Source organism: Pelodiscus sinensis, chromosome 9, assembly GCF_052426305.1.
Source record: "Pelodiscus sinensis isolate ZL-2025 chromosome 9, ASM5242630v1, whole genome shotgun sequence".
NCBI lineage: Eukaryota > Metazoa > Chordata > Testudines > Trionychidae > Pelodiscus > Pelodiscus sinensis.
The window spans coordinates 46,204,288-46,225,044 of record NC_143060.1 but is presented as its reverse complement, the minus strand read 5'-3'; the positions used below and the strand labels follow the sequence as shown (position 1 = coordinate 46,225,044).

Sequence of the window (20,757 nt, the reverse complement as noted above, 5' to 3'; positions counted from 1 at the left end):
TAAGTCCTATCATTCCTCCATTGACCTATTTCCCACTGATAATGAATGGTCAATTAGTTACCAAGATCATGTTATCTCATCAAACCATCCCCTTCATAAACCCATCTAGTTTAATCTTGAAGCCAGATCTAGTTTAATCTTGAAGCCAGATAGATCTTTTGCCCCCACTACTTGATTTCAGCACCAATGATTTCACTAGGTAATATGGTACCTCACCACACCACTGCCTCCTTTGCACTGCCCTTCAACACATTTCCTGCATGTTGTGTCCAAGGTCAGTCTATACAAGATTTTATCAATGATTTTTGCTGAAGCGATCACTGAGACAAGACAAGGACTCTCAATTGATTCTAGTCAGCTCTGCCTTTAAACACTGGATGTAAAGGGTCAGATATAACTGAGGATTCCCAAATAGACTCTACACCACCAGAAATAAAACCTGTTTCCATCTTCTGTGACTTTCAGTTAGATGTGACAGTTGATTAACAGATGGCAGTAGATAGCTCATTCAGATCACTGGCTGATAAGTTAGTCACCCTGACCAGTCATTAACCATAGTCATGGACTCACCCTACTCTCCATTGTCTCTCTGATTCTCTGATGACCTGTGACAAAAAAGGAAGGTGGAAAGGGAAACTGAAGGGAGAAACCTCTCTAAATTCACCAAAGAGCAGTATTGCCAACCCAAAAATCACAAGGAATGCCTACACAAAGTTATGAGAATTGTCTACAAATCATAAGATATTTTAAAAATAATACATGTTGGATTTTTATTGGCCTTTTGTTTGAGTATTTAGGGTTCGTGTTTTAAAGCTTTCCTCCTTAGGTGTAAGGCCCAGAAGCAGAGAGAACTTTTTAAAAATGAAAGCTGAGATTCCTACATAATCAATTGACTCCAGGCCTTTAGAAAAACACCAAATGTTTTGAGACTCATGGTAAAACAATGGAGGAATTCTTGTGAACCCATGCTTTGCCCACAGTATAAATAAAAATATACACACACACACACACAAATATCTTCTCCACTAAACATTCTAATGAGATAACTGCAAATGAGGAACTGAATTCAAATCAACCTAGTTTTTCATATTCGAGATTGGTTACCAGGAATCATACATGACAATATGAAATCTTTCCACTCTCAAGTCAGCAGAGTCACAAAACACTTATAATTTTGATCCATGCATTTATTGGATAGTGAGAGAGAAAGGAGGGGAATTAGTGTAGATACATGTTCAAATTAAAAAAAAAAAAGCCTGAAGAAATTAGGACTGGGCTCCTACATCTCACATTCAGAACTGACTAGGACACTTGTGACCAGATTTTCAAAAGTGTGTAAAGATCAGATAGATATCTTTGAAGATCCGAGTTGGCAACTGTCTCTTTTGGACCTTAATTACCTTTGAAAATCTGAGCTTAGATTTCCAAATCCAATTTTCAAAAATGACTTTAGTCACTCAAGTGCTTTTGAAAATTTTAACAGGGGGCCTAAAGAGAAAAAAATAGACAAAAGCAGGAGATATGGTATTCCTTTTAAAAATGTGTGACATCTATTTTTAACTAAATTTTATATTATTTTTCTCCCAGAGGCAACTGACCCCTCCGGCCCACTCACTACGCCACAGCCCGCCGTTCCCCGCCACCTTCCTGCAGATCTATCATCTTATGCATGTGCAAGATCTGTGAGAGCCATCCCATGACTCTGCAGTTAGTGTCTGCCAGCTTCTGGGTGGTGTCTCAATGCTGCCACATTTACCTCCAAAGATGGGGCTTCCCAAAGCAGGCCCTTGCTGCAGACCCCCAAGGCATCCACAGGTCCAGTCTCCTTTCAATGGGCCCACTTCCCAGGGCTCATTGATCTTGGATCTGACTTCCATCCCCTCTCCAACCTTTGCAACTGCCCAGAGGTGCTCACCTTCCGCCTTATCCATTCCCACCTCATTCACCCCACAGGGACAGTCTCTGCCTCACTTGTCCTAGGGACTATTCTATTGAGACGCAATACAAAGTTTCCATGTAAAAGGACTCAATACAAAGCTAAAAACTTCAATGAGAGAATGATTAATACAGTGATGTGTCTATATCTGCTGCAGGGAGACACTTGCAACAAGCCATACCCCAGAGCCATTCTCCTGTCCAATGCTGGTGCAGTGTTGCTTCAGGCACGCTGAAATGCAGTCACCTCTAGGGTGGGCTGGACAGCTGTTTAACACTTGCACAAGGTTTCAGGAAGGGGGCAGTGTGGGCTGCCTTCCTGCAGAGCCCCCATCAGAACTACCGTGCCCTCCTGGCTTAGGAAAAGAATAAACAGGAGGGTTGGAAATTAACCCCCCCAGTCTCATGTTCCCTAGGCAGGGAATGAGCCATCTATATTAGGCTCCAGCTGGAGTATCATGTCCAGTTCTGGGCGCCACATTTCAGGAAACGTGGAGAAACTGGAGAAAGTCCAGAGAAGATCAACACAAATGATGAAAGGTCTAGAGAACATGAGATATGAGGCAAGGCTAAAGAAATTGACATTGTTTACCTTGGAAAAGAGAAGACCGAAAAGGGACATGAGACAGCTTTCAAGTATCTAAAAGAGTATCATGAGGAAGAGGAAGAAAAGTTGTTCTGCTTGACCTCTGAAGTTAGGATGAGAAGCAATGGGCTTAAATTGCAGCAAGGGAGGTTTAGGTTGGACATTAGGAAAAGCTTCCTGCCTGTCAGGGTGGCTAAACACTGGAACAAATTGCTTACTGAGATTGCGGAATCTCCATCACTGGAGATATTTAAAACCAGGTTAGATAGACACTTGTCAGGGATGAGTTAGGTTAACTCAACTTTGGAAGCCCCAGGGGCCACACTGATACTTACAGAACGTGTTGAGGGCCTCAACTTAAGTGTGGTTGCATATGCAAGCAAATATATACAAATAGCTTCTCACACTGACAGGCATGAATACAAAGATTAAGGCAAGACTACACAACACACAAGCCCCATTTAAGTCAGTTCTGCTGATATTAATAAAATGCAATATTTACCCGATTTCTACCCATGTGACAGCACTTTTCATGAGCAATGACAGTGCAAGAATTTAACTACTGAAACACACATCAACAGCAGATCATTACACTGACTATTTTTTTGTTTCGGCTCTCACTCGCCGGCCATGTGTTGATCCCCACATAAACCGAAACTGCACCATGGGGCGCAAACAAACTGGCCGTGGGCAGCATACCATGTTATTAATAAATATTTTATAAACCTTCCCTTTTCTCTCTGCTGTCATGTCTCCTCTCCTTGCGCCATCATCTCCCCTGGTGCCTGCTGCCCCCCAACTACTCACCCTGCTCTGCTGTCCTGACTCCTGCCCTTCTCACTGCCCTCAGCCCTCCTGCGACCTGCCCCCCTCCACCAGCCCTTCTCTCCCCCTGTACCCACTCCTCCACTAGCCACTCTCTGATCATGTGAGCTACCCCTCTTCTAACACCTCTCTCTATACACTTGCCCTGCCTCTCTCCTCTGGTGCTGGTCCCTCTCCTGCAGGTGTCTGCCCTTCTGCTTCACCAGAATTCCCTGGAACCTGCACCCTTTCCTTAGCCCTGCAACCTCCAGGTGCCTCCCCCTTCCCTTACTTCTCCTGCCCCCTTTTTCCCTGATACCAACCCCCTCACCACTCTCTGCCCCATTCCCCTCCTGCCCCTCTGTGCCCTCACACATGACTTGCTCCATCCCCACTTTTCTCATGCCCACCCCTCTTTTCAAGCCTTCACCCAGCACCTCCCACTTTAGTCCCTAATGCCCTTCCCCTCTCTTCCCCTCTCCGAGCATCACCCTGTCCCCCCTTTCACTGACACCTCCCTTCCTGCCCTTTCCCTCATTGTCTGCACTTTGCCCCCTGGCATTTGTCTCTCCTACACCCCTGTCTCTTGGTGCCTTCCCCTCCCCTCGCCCAAGCCCCTTCTCCTTCTACTCCTCCCCCTCTACCTCCTCTTCTCTGCCCAAGCCCCTTCCCTTCCCTCCCCCCCCCCACCGCCGCCTCTCTCTCCCTTCCCGCCGCCGCACGAGTGTTCCCTACCTTCTGCCTTCCCCGTTGCAGGGCCGGAGTCCACGCTCAGGCCCTGGAGGCTGAACCCAGGGCCAGCGAGGCCCCGCAATGCGCTTCCCAGGAGTTTCAGAATCCCAGGCCATGATGTCACGTCACGGCCCGGGCGTCCTCCCTGCCCACGTGCAACACCGCGCATGGACAGCAGCAGGCGGGGGGAAGGAGCCGTGTGCGGCAGGGACATTTCAGGGCCGAGGGGGACGCTCTGGGGGCAGGGTGGGAGGACAGGCTGGGAGGATCGGCAGGGGGGGCCGGGGCCCGCTCCAGGCAGAGCCGGGGGAGAGACCCAGCTCCGCATAGTGGTGGAGCAGGGCTCCGGCTCTGTAATTCGCCGGCACTTCTGGGTGCAGGGGCGCGGGGCCCCCTTAGGCACGGGGCCCAAATCGGTCCAATCGGTCTAAGGCCGGCCCGGACGTCTACGTAAATTGTGTAGCCTATTCCAACAGAAGATTGCTGTCTGGATGTACTCTGAGAGAGGGGAGGGACAAGTTGGACTGTTTCAGGTCAAGAATGAAGTCTAAGATGAGAAAGTGGACCCTACTGGTCCATCTGCTTTCGCTTGCACCATGCAGAGAATCTTTTCCATTTATGAAGATAGATGGTGCGGGTAGTAGTACATCTGCTGTGGAGAAGGACTCCTTTTACTTTATTGGAACATCGTGTTTTGGCATCTTGAAACCAGTGAGGAGCCAGGCTCTCAAGTGAAGGCTCTGAGAGCTGAGGTGCAGATGGGTGTTGTCATGTTGAGGCAAGAGATCTGGTCAATAAGGTTGGGGACAGGGGCATCAAAGGGACATTCAAATAGAAAGGGATACCACATCTGCCTGGGCCATGCAGGAGCTAGCTGGATTACCCGGGCATGGTCCCTTCTGATTTTGTTGAGCGTTCTCGAGATGAGTGGAACTGGAGGAAAGGCATAGAGAAGGCAGGTCTTCCAAGGGATGAAGAAAGCATTGCTGAACCCCTCCCCCCCCCATTCAATGCCTGCTCTGGAACAACAGTTGGGATATACTGTGTTGTCATGGTAGCAAAAAGGTCGACTTGAGGGAATCCCCACATACGGAAGATAGATGTGATGATGTGGGGGTTGATCTGCCATTTGTGGTCTATCATGAAATGTCTGCTCAAAAAGTCTGCTGTGGTATTGTGAATGCTGGGCAGGCACGCCTCTGTTAGTGTTGTGTTGTTGGCAATACACCAGTTCCAAAGGCAGACTGCTTTGGTACAGAATGAGCAGTTTTGAGCTCTGCCCTGACGATTGACATAATACGTTGTTGACACACTGTCAGAATTCTGACTGCATGATTTGTTGTTCATGTTCAAAAATGTTTGCAGGCATTGAAAACTGCCCCAAGCTCCAGAATGTTTGCGTGTAAAGTTTTATCATGTTCACAGCAGTGGCCTTGAATGGAAAAACTGTCTAGGTGGGCTCCCCAACCTGGCACTGAAAGATCGGTTTTGATCTGTGTGGATGGTTGAGTGTGTTGGAAAGGTACCCCTGCCAGTAGGTGGTTGGAACTTGTCCACCCCTTGAAGGAGGAAAGGACGTTGGAGGATAGAGAGACAGTGTTTAGATGGGATGTAAATGGAGGCTACCCAGTGTTAGACACCTTATATGTAGTTTGCCATTCTGGACTACATAGATAGTAGCAGTCATGTGGCTCATAAGTTGTAGGCACATGAGGACCGTAACTAAAGGGCTGATGGTAAGTACAGTGACAAGACCCTGAACCACTTGGAATCTCTGAGTTGGTAAGTAGGCATGAGCCCGAGTAGAGTCTTAGGTGGGCACCAATTAATTCTATGGATTGAGTCGGCTAAGGAGTAGACTTTTTGTTGTCGATAAAAAGATCAAAGGATTAGAATAGATCTTTTGTTGTGGATATCATGTGAATGGTCTCTTCTGGAGATGTCCATTTTATATGGTAGTCGTCAAGATAGGGGAAGGTAATCAAACCCTGATGACAAAAAAGGTGGCGACAACCGCTAGCATCTTGGAAAAAATGCAAGGAGCTGACTGATAGTACACAATATTGGAAATGTTCAGATGCAATGGTGAAATGGAAGAATCGTCTGTGAGAAGGATGTATCATTACATGAAAGGAAGTATCTTGCAGGTTGAAGGCTGCAAACCAGTCTCCTTCATCCAGTGCTGGAATAATAGATGCTAATGTGACCATCTGGAATCACTGCTTTTTGAGGTATTGAGCTCTCATAAGTCTAGGATGGGTCTCCATCCTCTGGGTCCTCATGGCGGGGGGGGGTCCCTGAAGAGGGATGGAAGGGGTGAGTAGGGTGGAAGAAGCAAAAGAATAGAGTAACTGGCTTTGATTACAGCCTCTCCCTGACTTACGAACCAGTTATGGATCAAGCAATTGGTCCGTAACTTGGTTTGTTTGTAAGTCGGACCCCATAGAGTTACACGCGACCGCGCTGTTCGTAAGCGTGGATCGCGTTCGTAACTCGGGCCGCCATTTACGACAGCTTCGATCGTAAATGTGAACGGTTGTAAGTCGACCGTTCACAACTCGGGGACTGGCTGTATTTCTAAAACCCATTAGTCAGTTGTGATGGAAGCCCATTGGTGATAAAAGGGGCATAAGCAATGATAAATATAGGAGAGCGATAGTTAAGATATCTGTGAGAGAGGTCATGCAGGCCCCAACCAAGACTTCAAATCTGCTGCTTGTTGTTGTGGGGAATGGAAGGACGGTTGTTTTGTTGCCTCTTCCTCTACATTCTTGACCTGTAGTGGCTCTGATCGAAAGATATGTTGTGATTTCTCGAATATGTGAAGTCTCGTTGCCGTTCATGTGGATGGAGAGGTGTGGATGGTGGGGTATACATCCCCAACGTTCTGAGAGTGGTCTGGGAGTCCTTACTAAAATGAAGAACCTCATCTGTTTTGGTGGCAAACAAAGATTTCTTTATCTAAGGGTAGGTCCTCCACCTTCCCTTGCAGCTTTTTGGGAACCCCAGCAGATTGGAGCCAAGAGGCTTTATGCATAACAACTGATGTAGCTGTAGACCTTGCTGCCATGTCCGTGACATCCATTGATATTTGGAGGAATGTGTGGGCTGTCGTGTATCCTTCTTGCACTATGGACTTGAGTATAGGCCTCTTGCTTTCTGGAAGATGTTCCATCAGCTCAGTTAACTGGGAGTAGTTATCAGTGTCATGATTTGAAAGAAGAGCAGCATAGTTTGTAATATGAAGCAACAACATGAACAAAGAATAAACTTTTCTTCCATACGTTTTTGTCCATATGTTTTGACTCTTGATCCTGCAGTGTGTTATTGTATTGTGGAAGCTTGGATCATTGTTGTGCGGCGTCGACTTCAAGCGAATTAGGCTGAGGGTGAATAAACAAAAAATCAAGCCCTTAAAAATCAAGGGTCAAAGTATTTTTATCTGCCTGCTTATTGGTGGGGGGTGCAGGTGTTTGCCATATTTCATCAGCGGACTTCATAATACCTTTGTCAATAGGAAGTGCTATTTTTACTTTTTAGTTGGTCTTAAGTAAACTATGCTGTTTTCCAGCAACCTCTGTGAGTTGGTCTTGCTAGGTAGTAGCTACCCTTTTGAACAGCTCTTGAAATTGCTTAATGTCATTGACAGGGGAAACCTGTCCCAGTACAAATGCCTCGTCTGGAGATGATGAAGGTTGGTCTGTAGGGGAGGTGTCTGGCTGTTGAATGTTCTCATCTGTAAGCTGGCCCTCTATGTCTCGCTGAGGTGGTGCTGGTGAAGCGTGCAAATGCGGTGAAGGAGGAGGTTACCTGGAGGATGGTGTGGGAGGGGGCACTCAAGTAGTGGCAAGAAACAGAACATCTGCAACATGGAGACCAGTGATAGTAATGACATGGAAGGTACCTCCACTCGGTCCTCCGAGATGGCAGATAGGAAAAAGAGTGTCTATACCTATCATAGTACAATCTGGTCAGGAAAGAATCCCTAGAGGAGAAAACACTGAAACGTTTGTGAGAGATACTTCTGACTGGCGGCAATGGCGACCATAGAGAATGAATTGAGTCCCTGAAGGACGGGGGAAGAGATGGGGAAAGCCACCTTGAAGTTCTAGTTGGGGTCATATGATGACAAATATTACAGCAGTGTGGTGGACTTTGCCTAGGTGCCAGTGAACGCGGCACCAGTGATGGTGATAGCAGTGCTGGCAAAAAAGTCAGTTCTGGGCTTGGGGAAGGACAGGCATGGTTCAGCTTTCCTTGAGCCTTCGTCAGCACCAGGTTGAGTAGTTGGTGTTGCTGGTGCCATTGATGAGGGCTTGTCTGTATACTTCTGTTTGCTGGGTGCCAAGGGTCCCCTGCTGGAGTTACCAGTGCTGCAATAGTTTCACAGAGGTCCTTCAGTTCCGCGGTATTGGCAGGCCGGCTATGTCCGATTCCGAAGGTAGAAGGCACTAGAGACCTAGCACGGGAAAGTCTCTTCTTTGACACAGGCTTGGGCACTGGTGAACTTGTGCGCTGTTTCTCTGCCCTGGGCAGCTTGAGACAAGCAATGAAGTCCCCGGCAGCCAAAGGCTGAAGAGCCTTATTGAAGAGGCACATGAGCTGCAGCTCCCTTTCTTTGCGAGCCCAGGCTGTTAGCTTGCTGCAGTGAAGACATTTCTGTGGAATATGTCCTTCATCAAAGCAGCAAATGCATGAGGAGTATCCGTCAGAGGCTGGCATGGCCTCTCGGCATGTGTTGCATTTCTTGAAACCTGGGGAGCTGGGCATAGTTCATTGTACATTATTGTTGTTATTTATTTGATTAGAATATTATGGTTTTTTTTTTTTTTTGGCAGAGCCACTGGCTTTGAGGCTTGCTTTTTTCCCCCTTCCTTTTTTTTTTAAATCAGACAAAAAGAAACCATAGAACTAGAATGACTAAGCTTAAAAAGGCTGAAAAATGTTAAAAACTAAGGAGAAAAAGGACTGATTGAAGCAGTTAAAACTGTGAGGTAGCTCTCTGAGGAGGGCAGCTTGAAGTTCTGTCTACAGCCAGGGCAGCAATGAAGGAACTGAGGAGGGGTTGGGCTGCGCGCGCAAAGCAACAGGCGTGAATGGCACAAGGTACCTGGTACACATGTGCGGCCCAACCAACTATTGCTGTGCAAAACTCCGATACATGGCGCTGAGGTGACCCAACACCTACAGTGGAGCCACCACCCATGGGGACATCACTTGAAGAAGAACTAGCCATTTAAAGCAGAGGAATGGGTGCCTCAATGGAAGAGCCTCTTGAAGTACTAAATATCATGTTTTTGGACTTGTGAGCAAAGAATAAAACCTTGTTATACTGATAATGCACTTAAATATTGTGGTGATGGGTGCTTTCAGAAAACAATTTATAATGCTACTTCTGATTTTAAAGGGTAGAATAATTATATCAGATTGGGATTTATACTCACACATAGAAATTGGGACAAAATCTCAGGTATGACGTTTTTCTTGCTGGCAGACACTGAACTATGTTAAGGTATGTTCAGCATATGTGAGGCCAAGAAAATAGATTGTTGTCCTGAAATCCAGAGTAAATATTTCTAAAGGTTGTAAAGAAAGTGAAGTGAAAGGAACAATAACAGAAAAGACGGTGGCACATCTTTATATTAGCTTTTAAAATTATGAAATCCTAACTGAGGCAAAATCAAAATGTGGCATAGTTTACTATGAGGAAATACTTAATTGTGAAATAAGTGGGAGCCCAGAGTAGTGAACTGACTACATATTTTGGGTTTTTTTTATATTAAAAACTTTAAATTCATTTTGACTTAGGTCTCCCAGTTAAGTTTAGTTACAGTTGTGGAGTAAGTGTATGTTGTATTTCCATTTTGTTCTCTTGCTCACAGTACAGTGGATGTGGAGAATTGCACCTTATTCCTGCTTAATCTTTCTTTTGATGGAGCCAGAGGAGGCCTTCAGTTCAACAGAAGTGGAACGTGTGTTGTATGAGAGTCACATTTCAACATGGGCAATAGGTTTATTGATTATGACTTTGGGGCACAGAATGATAACATTAACATTTTAGTTGGCTATTTTGTATATATTTTTTATTTAGCTAACCTGGTTAATCCTGTTCATTTTCTTCTGAGTAATAGCATAGAGCCTGTCAGTCAGGATATGTCTACACTAGCCCCCTAGTTCGAACTAGGGAGGCTAATGTAGGCATTCAAAGTTGCAAATGAAGCCCGGGATTTAAATATATTTGTGTCTTCCCGTCCAGGCGCCATTTTTAAAACCCCTTAGTCCAAACTAACTGCTCGCGGCTACACGTGGCAGTCAAACGTTAACTCGAACTAAGTCCTTAGTTACACGCGGTGTAACAGTTAACTTGAACTAAGGACTTAGTTCGAGTTAACGTTTGACTGCCGCGTGTAGCCACGGGCAGTTAGTTCAGACTAAGGGGTTTTAAAAATGGCGCCCGGACGGGAAGATGCAAATAAAGCCCGGGATATTTAAATCCCAGACTTCACTTGCAACTTCGAATGCCTACATTAGCCTCCCTAGTTTGAACTAGGGGGCTAGTGTAGACATACCCTCGGGGAATAATATTTCTTACCACCATTAGGTGGTAGGGCCTGATTCTTCTCTCACTTTACACTGATGTAAGTCAGGAGTCAGTCCCCTACTGACAGTTGTGCTGGGTATACACTGGTGTAGTCCAAGTGAGATGAGAATTGGATCCTTGTTCAGGGATCGCCTTCATAAGTTCCAGAAAAGACATCAAATAGCTTCATTTACGCTTAAATTATTGAACTTTTTGCTACTGTAGTTATTTTAATATTAGCTGAAAACTGAATCAGTAGCACAGGAGAAGGAAGTATATAGCTTGCAATTATACAAAAAACAATTGAGCCCTTCATAAGGGATTTATGTCTGCTCTGACAGAGTCCTTTTGTGACATAAGCACCTTTGTAAGACCATACAGAATTCCACACACTGGATATGAAGTATATCTGTCTGTCTAGATGACTTTGGCTTCCATAGTGAAGAGGATTGATTGGAAGCTTTGAGAGAGAATTTAAATCCCATTTGTACAATGCCCCTAAAGATCCCAGATCTTATAAGGCTTTACTTTTATTTATAATGACTTAAGAGTTAAGTAATGTCTGTTAAGCTGCCTCAAATATATACCTTGACACATATTCTGAATTTATAGTAGGTCTGTTTCAGGAGAATGGATCCAAACTGTAGTACAAATCATCATCAACATAGTATATAATAGGATAGTGTGTTGTCCTGGTTCATTATTGCAATAGGACTACTTTCCATGTCTATGTAAGGATTAAGTATAGTTTTTATGTTGGAATATTATGAGCCCACTAATTGATCATCTAATTGTAGAGTCAATTTTCATCATTAAAATACTTCTTACAGTATGATAATAGTGCACTTGTACTTTGTAGCAAATAAATAGATAACAGTTTGGTGTATAATGCTAGAAAATTAATAGCTCATGCCACCCTCAGGTTTTTCCTCAGTGGATGATGTCATTGGGTTTTAAGCAATGGATTTTGTTTCTGATTAATAGGATGTTTTACAGATCTTTTCCCAGTAAAATTTTCTTCTGAAATAATGTACAGGCACCTAGAGTATGAAACAGGCATGTTTAAAACTGAAATCTAAAATAAGGCTGTAAACCTCTATGCCATATAAATAAATTAGATTGCATATCAGTTCTATTGATATACAACGGAATGAAAAAAATGGTTGGAACTATGCATGGAGAACCAGGTAGATTGAAGATTAGTAACTGGAAAATGGGACAAAATGTTTGTGATTTCCTCTTCACATATGAGGACAGAATACCAAACCAAGTATTTAATCCAATATGCCGAGTTGGGTTTTAGGGAACTGAAAAGTTAACTGGTTAACCAGTAAGCATCACCCTTAACAGGTGATGTTTACCAGTTCTGGTTAACCGATGGGAGCTTGAAGCAGTTCCCCACACACCATGGGCAATGGGGCTCCTCCAGCCCCGCAAGGCCTGCCACAGACACAGGCTGCTCCATCCAGGATGGAGTAGCCCCTGTCCAAGGCAGATGCACCACAGGCAGGGACTGGAGCAGCCCCTGCCTGTAGCAGAGGAGGGGAAGCAGGAGGGGGCGGGTTGATCCAGCCTAGCAAGGCTGGAATGCCCCCCTTCACTCCTCCTTTAATTGGTCAACTGGTTAAACTTTACTTTTAGCCACTTAACCAATTAAACAGAATTTTACATTCCTATTTCCTATTTTACATTCCTACTTTAGAAGCATTTCACACGCTGTTTTCCATCTGTCTTTCTGAAACAAAGGCAGCATATGGATTAACTAGTTGAATTACTAAAGCTTTTTTAGACTAAAACACCTAGTTTACTAAAGCCCTTTTCCCTAATCAAACAAATCTGTAACTGTCGTTAAAATCAGCAGGAAGAGCGCTATCCTTTGTAATTAGTGTTATGATAGTGAATACCTCAGTTATATTTGTGAAGATATTCCATAATAGAACCCTCTTTCTTTTCTATCTTCTTATAATGCATGTAAAGTTTTAGATCCAATGGAATATTTTCAGAAAGTTAAAGCAACTTAAAAAAGAGGGGTTTGTGACAAAAGTACCTTTTTAGTTTACTTTAGGCTCTTTCTGCTGTGGATAGCAGGAAACCTCTGCCTTTGTTTGTATTTACATTATATGTTGTGTGTTGCCACAATCAAACCTAAAGAAGTGGCCTTCATGAGAAGAACATCAGCATGGAATAAGTGAAAAGACACATTTTGCCAATAAAAACTAACATTTTCAGTAGGTATTTTTGAAAACTACAGGAATGTTTCTATTTTGAGTTCTGCACAGGTTTCTTTTGGCTCTAGTAGTAAATAAGATGCTTGTATTTTTTATCTAATAAATTAATAATATTTCAAGAACAAAATTACACCAAGCTGTAGGGGGCAGCCAACCACCATGCCAGGCCCTTGGCAAAATGGAGCGGGGGCAGCTCAGCACTCCTGGAAGGCAGAATGGGTGGGGCTGAGCAGCCAGCCCTCCACACCACCTGGAGTGTGCCACACCACCCCTTCCCTCCTCTTCCCTCCCTAGCCCTTGGAGCTGCCAAGAGACCACAGCACAGCGCTTCAGCAGCAGCTTAAATGGCCTGAGGTTTCTGGTGATGGCAGCCAGAAACACTTCACAGTTGCTGGGCCCCAGGGTAGTTGCTCCCTTTGCCTCTCTTCCTCCCTCCCTCCCTCCCCGTCAGCGGGCCTGTCCAGATGTACACCCCTCATACAAAACATAAATGACTTATTGTACTGTCCTAGTATGCAAAGTTTGGCTGGATTCTGTAGCTTCTATTTATTACTTTTAAACTTATTTGTTTTGCTTTACAGTGTGGAGGGGCCAACTTTTACACCATCTCATCAACTTCTACCTGTTAGGCATACATACCATCAGCCTTATTCAGCTGCTCCAGGTAACAGCGTAGCACTGTGGTTTTTTGGGACAAAATATTATCTATATTGTTTTGTTGATACTCTTGCAGGATATCTTTATGCAGAACTCCCCTTGATTTCTGTGGGAGATGCACACATGGATAGCTTATAAGGTTGGGCCTATAACTTCATAATGAGCACATTCTTAAGATCAGAGGTGGGCAATAAGACAGAAGTGGTTTGTCAAGGTTAGCTTAATGCTGGTGTGCCACCGGTGCTTTATTTACCTACACATCCTGTTAACTGTGGATCGCCATTGCTGGGCAATGGGAACTACAAGAAGTGCCGTGGCCTGGGACACTGCTTGCTGCAGCTCCCATTGGTGGGAAACGGCGATCCGCAGACAACAGGAGCAGCAAGTGACTGTACTTGCAGACACGCAGGTAAATAAAGTGCAGGCAGCCTGCTATAGTCTAACCCTAGGCTGCTTCTTGCCTGCCCCTGATTGAAACAATGGGTTTTGTAAAGAAGTTTCTGCTCCAAGTGGAATATGGCTCTCAACAGTTATTTTTAACTTAATATTGTATTAAGCAATAAATTTACCTTTATCTCTTTGAGTGATGGGTATTGTGTGTATATGAGATAATTCATGTATATGATTGTCATACTTTTATTTATATTAAAATAAAATAATTTTATATAAAAACAAAAAACTCAAACAATGTGATAGTTTACAGTAGAAATATTTGAAGCAATCAAACCAATTGATTTGCTGAATTAATTTGATACTTGGAAAAATCATTTTAAAATAATTTCCATGAGTTGTAACTTAGTTACATTATATTCTATTTTAATTTCTATTAGGTGTCATTAAAAGGTCCACATCTATGTCTTATGTGGATGGATATGTAGGAACCTGGCCCAAAGAGAAAAGGTAAGACATCATTGCATAGAAGCTACTTTAAGAGATAACTATGGATCAAGCACTAAACAATATTGATCTATAACTTTAAAAAAGCCTTTGTCACGAAACTTTTAAGTAAACCAAATTGTCACCAAGTAAGAGGTAAAGCAATAGCATTGAATAGAAACTAACTAATAGAAAAGTAAGTAGGAATAATTGGTCAATTTTTCAACCTTGTAAGAGCTAACATTGGGGTGCTCCAATATTTCATACTGTAACTAGTGGTTTAAATGTATTTGTCTGCACACAGTATACTGGAAATGCCAATGGAAGTCATTCATATAAAGAGCTAAGTCGGTACTTTTCTGTGGATGAGAAAAGACTGATGAGAGAAAATTTTAGAACAAAATAGAGGGGATATGGTATAAACTCTTACGTTGTAGGTATAAACCAGACTCTAGTTGATAAGTTAGAACAAATTCCCCTTCTGATAATTTCTTCAGCACTTACTTACTGTATGCCGGCTTGTACCTTCCTTTGGTTCACCTGGTGTTGGCTGCTTTCTGAAAGAAAGGATGCTAGATTAGATGGACCACTAATGTGATTCAGTATGACCAGTTCCTATATTCCTAAAATTTTGTAAGTTTATTACAGGTTGGCAGGAATATTTTTTTTATCTCTGAAATTGCCCAAAATGTATAAGCATATTTTTCATATGAAAATACAAGCATTCATGTGTTTATAATTTAACACAAGAAAATAGAATAAACAATAAAAGCATGAGCCGGAATAAGATGTTACATTCGATTTAATTTTATATTTTCATAATGCTAGCAAATTAAGTTAATTCTATCTTCGTATACATGAAGCACTACAATTTTAAATTTTTCACATGTATGTTTATTTTTTGTATTAAATAATTAATTGTTTAACAGCTTCCTTTATTTTAATTCCATTTAGATCTTCGGTGCATGGAGTTTCATTTGACATCCCTTTTGATAATGAAAACAGCATTAATATATCTACTCCAAACAGAGGAATTACTAGATCTGTTAGTAATGAGGGCCTTATGCTAAATATCAACCGCATGCCCAAACACATTAGGAAAAACCTGTCCTTCAAGCCAGTAAATGGAGAAGAGGAAACACAAGATATTGAAGAAGAGAAGGACATAATATCTCATAATGAACCAAAGGCCAACACGCCTCTTAACATAAATGAAAGGAATGCCAATGAAAACCGCCAATATAAGCTTCCAAATGGAGCTCTGCAAAACAGGGCAGTTATGGATGATTTTGGCAATCAACTTGAGACTCCAAGCATTGAAGAGGCTTTGCAGATAATTCATGATACTGAAAAATCTCCTAATGTTATCCAGCCAGACCAAATTACAAATGGGTTCTTTCTTCATAACCAGGAAATTAGCATCTTGAATTCAAATGTTAAACTAAACCAGCCTAATCCTGATATCATTACAGACACAAAAGTTGCTCTAAGTCCTGTGACTGACAATACTGAAGCGGACACTGGAATACACGTTCCTTCAGAAGATATTCCAGAAACTATGGATGAAGATTCTTCTTTGAGAGATTATACTGTAAGCATGGACTCTGACATGGAAGACCCACCGAAATGCCTTCAAGATTATGATGTACGAGCTAGCAACCACAGGGAGCTATTAAGTCCCTGTCCAAGCTCAATAAGTACCAAATCACAAGCTGGGAGCAGTGCTTCTTCAAGCTCAGGAGTCAAAATGACTAGCTTTGCAGAGCAGAAATTCAGGAAATTGAATAACCCGGATAGTAGAAGTAGTGGAAGCAGTTCTCAGAAAACTACCCCTGAAGGCTCTGAGTTGAATATTCCTCATGTCGTTGCTTGGACTCATATACCTGAGGAAACATCTCTTCCTCAAGGAAGAGACACTACACAATTGCTCGCTTCAGAAATGGTCCATCTTAGGATGAAGCTAGAGGAAAAGAGGAGAGCCATAGAAGCACAGAAGAAGAAAATGGAAGCTGCTTTTACTAAGCAGAGGCAGAAAATGGGAAGGACAGCATTCCTAAATGTAGTGAAAAAGAAAGGTGATGGAATATCACCTCTTCGAGAAGAAGCAGCCGGAGCTGAAGATGAAAAAGTATTCACTGAAAGTAACAGATTGAAAGAAAATGACGCACAAAAACCAGTTGAACAGATTAGTAAGACTAAAGAGGTAATAAAGGAAAGTGCTGAAAATTCTCAGACCAAGTGGTTAAAGTCCCCTAGCATGGCTACGGATGCTGAAAAGCAATGGAATTTAGCAAGCCCCTCAGAGGAAACCTTAAATGAAGGGGATATTTTAGAATACACAAAATCTATTGAAAAGCTAAATGCTTCTCTACATTTTCTACAGCAGGAAATGCAACGCCTGTCCCTTCAGCAAGAGATGCTGATGCAAATGAGGGAGCAGCAGGCCTGGGTTATTTCACCTCCTCAACCTTCACCTCAGAAACAAATTCGGGAGCTTAAATCTTCGAGGCAAACAGGATCAGCGTCTCCCATTGCATCATTTGCTTTGGAATCACCTCGTCCTACTCATCAATCACCACAGTCTTCTAATAGGAAGAATGCCTCTTTTCCTGTAAAAATGCAAAGGACTCCTAGGCCAAATGAACTGAAAATAATACCTTTTAATCGCACTTTGACTGCTCCACGCTCTGTGGATAGTCTTCCTCGTTTGAGAAGATTTTCTCCAAGTCAGGTTCCCATTCAGACTAGATCATTTGTGTGTTTTGGAGATGATGGAGAACGTAATTCTGAACCTCAATCAAAAAGGAATCTTCCGAAAGAAGTCAAATCTACAGAGGATGTAGCAAAAGAGCAACAACAAAAAGGGACTTTGGAAAAATGTGAACAAAAAATGAAGGAAAGGGAGATCAAGCCTTTTGAATCTAAGGTTTCTGAAGTATTATCCCAGCCCATCACAGAAACTGTCTGCCTCACCCCAAATGAAGATCAGCTAAGCCAACCTGGTTTGCCAACAACGATTCCTAAAACAGCTAACCTAATTGAAGTTTCCCTCTCAGATTTGAAACCACCAGAAAAGGCTGAAGTATCTGTTGAGAAATATGAAGGTGAGAGTGATAGAGAACAATTCGAGGATGACCAAAAAGTGTGTTGTGGATTCTTTTTTAAGGTAGGTGAATTAGAACAGTGTATAAGTCTAGACTCTGTTGGATACATTTTAGTTTTTAAAAGGGAGCTTTTTATTTCATAGAGGACTTTTCAGTAACCACTTTCCACTGAGACCAATTGTACATAGTGTTTAAAAGTGTCTGTCAGCCATTGTGACTCCAAGACAATTTGGGATGACATCCTGCCAGCAATTTTCAACAGCTCTTTCAATTCCTAATATCTAAAGGATGTTGGGGGATGTTGTGGCGTGAGAGGGAAATACAAAAGAAACATATTGAATATAGGAACACTTTTTTCTTTTAATACAAGCTTGAGTATCCACACTTTAAATATGTTTTTCATTTCCTTTATCTCATGACAACCAGTTAAATAAGATTTAGGTTATTACTTCTCCTTAGAGTATTCTGAGTATTTTAAGTGTCACATAATATAGGTATAGTTTAAAAGTGAACATTTGTGTACAGCCGGTCCCCGAGTTGTGAACGGTCGAGTTACGACCATTCACATTTATGACCGAAGCGGTCATAAATGCAGTCCCCGAGTTACGAACGCGATCCGTGCTTATGAGCAGCACGGTTGCCATATAACTCAATGGGGTCCGAGTTACAAACACTTTGAGTTATGGCCAAGTGTTTGGTCCGTAACTCGTTCATAACTCGGGGAGAGGCTGTACTAAGATGCATTTTTAAAAGGCAGTTTTAATGCATCCTTCAGAATTTTTCTTGGCATGCACAAAATCTTGCACTATGGTATTTTAAATATCATATATTTAAAGTGATACTGAACTGAGACTCCCCTCACATGGCCCATGAACACAGTTTTAGCATATTTTATTCTCTTTCCATTCATCATTTAAACTGCTCCATGCATGTTACTCCTTGTACCACTGTGCAATGCAGAATTTTGCAGAAATTAATGTTCTGCATGCAGAATTTCCTGTCCCCTCCCCCCGACAGAAATGGGCAGCAGTACTGCTGGTAACCACTAGGGGCCATTAGACGCCCAAAATACCCAGCTTGCACATAGAAGACATTTCTGGAAGGATGAGGAGGAAGCTGGAGGGTTCTAGGAAGCTCCTCGCTGGGGACGGTCCCCAGCAGACCACAGGCACCCGGACTGAAGCGGCAGCAGCGGCGGTTCCCCGCGGTTCTGAGGCTTTGCCAGAGCAAAGCCTCAGAAGCGCAGGAACCCGCCCGGTGCCCCTGGTCTGCTGGAGACGGTCTACAGCAGACCAGGGGCACCAGAGCAGCTTACGAACGGGGCTTTCTCGCCCCGGAGCTCGCAGGCAGCAATCCGCTACCTCGACCTCCGGGGCGAGAAAGCCCCGTTCGTAAGTGCGGATCCGACATAAGTCGGATCCGCGTAAGTCGGGGACTGCCTGTATTTTGAAATAAACTTAAAGAATTGAAACTGGTGTGATTATGTAATGTTATTTTGACAAATTAAGTTAGCAAAATTTTATAGTGCGTGCAGTTTTTTTTTTTTTTTTCAGAATACACCCAAGAGTACATATGTGTGCCCTAACTTTCTCTGGAAACCAATTCATGGCATTAGCAAAAGATACTGAACTGGCCAGCAAAGATTGCTTTATGTATTGCATAGTGTTATGCTCCTCATCATGTTCACATCCCACAATTAACTGAAAATGAAATTCTTCTGTTCATTGCTGAACCTCTTGAGTTTCATGTAATAGTGTCTTATAATTGCCATCATACTGAGTTATTTCTTATTTCTTTTTCATGGTCGTATTCTGCAAATGTTAAGATTTTTGTAAGTATAGAAATAATCAGTTGGGTTTCAATCCTGCAAACAGGCACTAAGGACCTGATTCACAACCTTTTCAAATTTAATGAAAATTGTTCCATTGACTTCAAAGGGCTTTAGATCCAGACTCCTGAGTTCAGTGAGAATACTCTCTGAATAAAGTTGTTAGGTACATTTTCGGTATTGGTGCCCTATTTTATGCCTTAGTCTTTCTAACCTACATTCTGCTGGCTAACTGATCTCTGCTTACATGCTAAACCTCAGAGCATGAATTTTGAGTAGACAACCACTTTCAAGTGATGAACTGAAAATCTGGAACATCTGAAATATGATGAAAGTCATCTCTAGGACATCAATACATCATAAAAATAACCAAGATTGTCTCTTTAGCTGTGCAGCATTTGACAAGTTCAATGCATTGTATGAATGTTAATAAATTTTACAGTTTCTTACATAGCTTTCTTACAAGGATATGTGATTAATTATAACAAGTTTTTGTAATCAATTTAGGGATAAAGTTCATAATGCACCTTTTTCCCCCTTCAACCCTGGTATTCTTTTCCACTTGTTTGGATGGCATGAGATCTTTTAAGCATTTTTTGTCTTCATGGGCAGAGAGTTATGCTGCCACTGATCTGTCTGGGGATGCCCACATAAAAAGGTCCCAATAGCTTAAGCTGAAGGCAGCCATTTGTTTCCATTTATTACTGCTGTGGTTTGGGCGTTAGAGCTGTATAGGTTTCACCGCTTTAGCCATTATCTTTATTGTTGATGTAAGTGAAGTATAAATTCTTCTTTGACATAGCTAAATAATCTCCAAGTGTACTACTAGGCTTTGGGGGGCTTATTTTCCATAGACTAGGGGAAGACAACGGATAGTTTTCAATAAAGATATTTAATAGAGGGTATCAACACAGTGTAAAAAATGTAGACTTTTAGTGAGCTGAAGTATATCATATGAACAGTCAGATTTACCTTAATATTGCCTGATCTATTTCTTCCTAAATATTGTTGCTGCTAGGATGATCAAAAGGCAGAAAATGACATGGCAGTGAAACGGGCAGCATTATTGGAGAAACGGTTGAGAAGGGAAAGAGAGACTTTACTTCGAAAGCAGCAGTTGGAAGCAGAACTAGAACACAAGAAAGAAGAGACAAGGTAATAATATATATGAGAATCTTTGTTGTGGCTAAAATTACAAACATTTTAATAATAATGTAATGAGGCAGCCCTTCTTTGTTTTCTGCAGCAAATCCTTTTCACATTGTGAGCCCAATACTTTATTTAAACCTTTTACCTAAATGATTTCAGGCACTTCTGGTATTAGTAAAGTGAGTTAAAGGCTAAGGATATATTCTGTCATATCTGTTCACAATTCCACTTGAATAAAAAATAATATTTCATACATACTTGAGTGTAGAGTTTGATTA

The 20,757-nt window shown here is 42.5% G+C and overlaps 1 protein-coding gene across 4 annotated transcripts in view; it reads left to right on the top strand.

The window, feature by feature from the left end:
• CAMSAP2 (calmodulin regulated spectrin associated protein family member 2) overlaps positions 1-20,757 on the top strand; it is a 180,900-nt gene that overhangs the window by 139,020 nt on the left and 21,123 nt on the right. For all 4 annotated transcript variants that reach the window (XM_075936675.2, XM_075936674.2, XM_075936676.2 and 1 more), the window contains 4 exons: positions 13,447-13,529; positions 14,353-14,422; positions 15,353-17,564; positions 20,349-20,485. In XM_075936675.2, the coding sequence (XP_075792790.2) occupies positions 13,447-13,529; positions 14,353-14,422; positions 15,353-17,564; positions 20,349-20,485 (2,502 nt within the window). The remainder of the gene's footprint in view (positions 1-13,446; positions 13,530-14,352; positions 14,423-15,352; positions 17,565-20,348; positions 20,486-20,757) is intronic.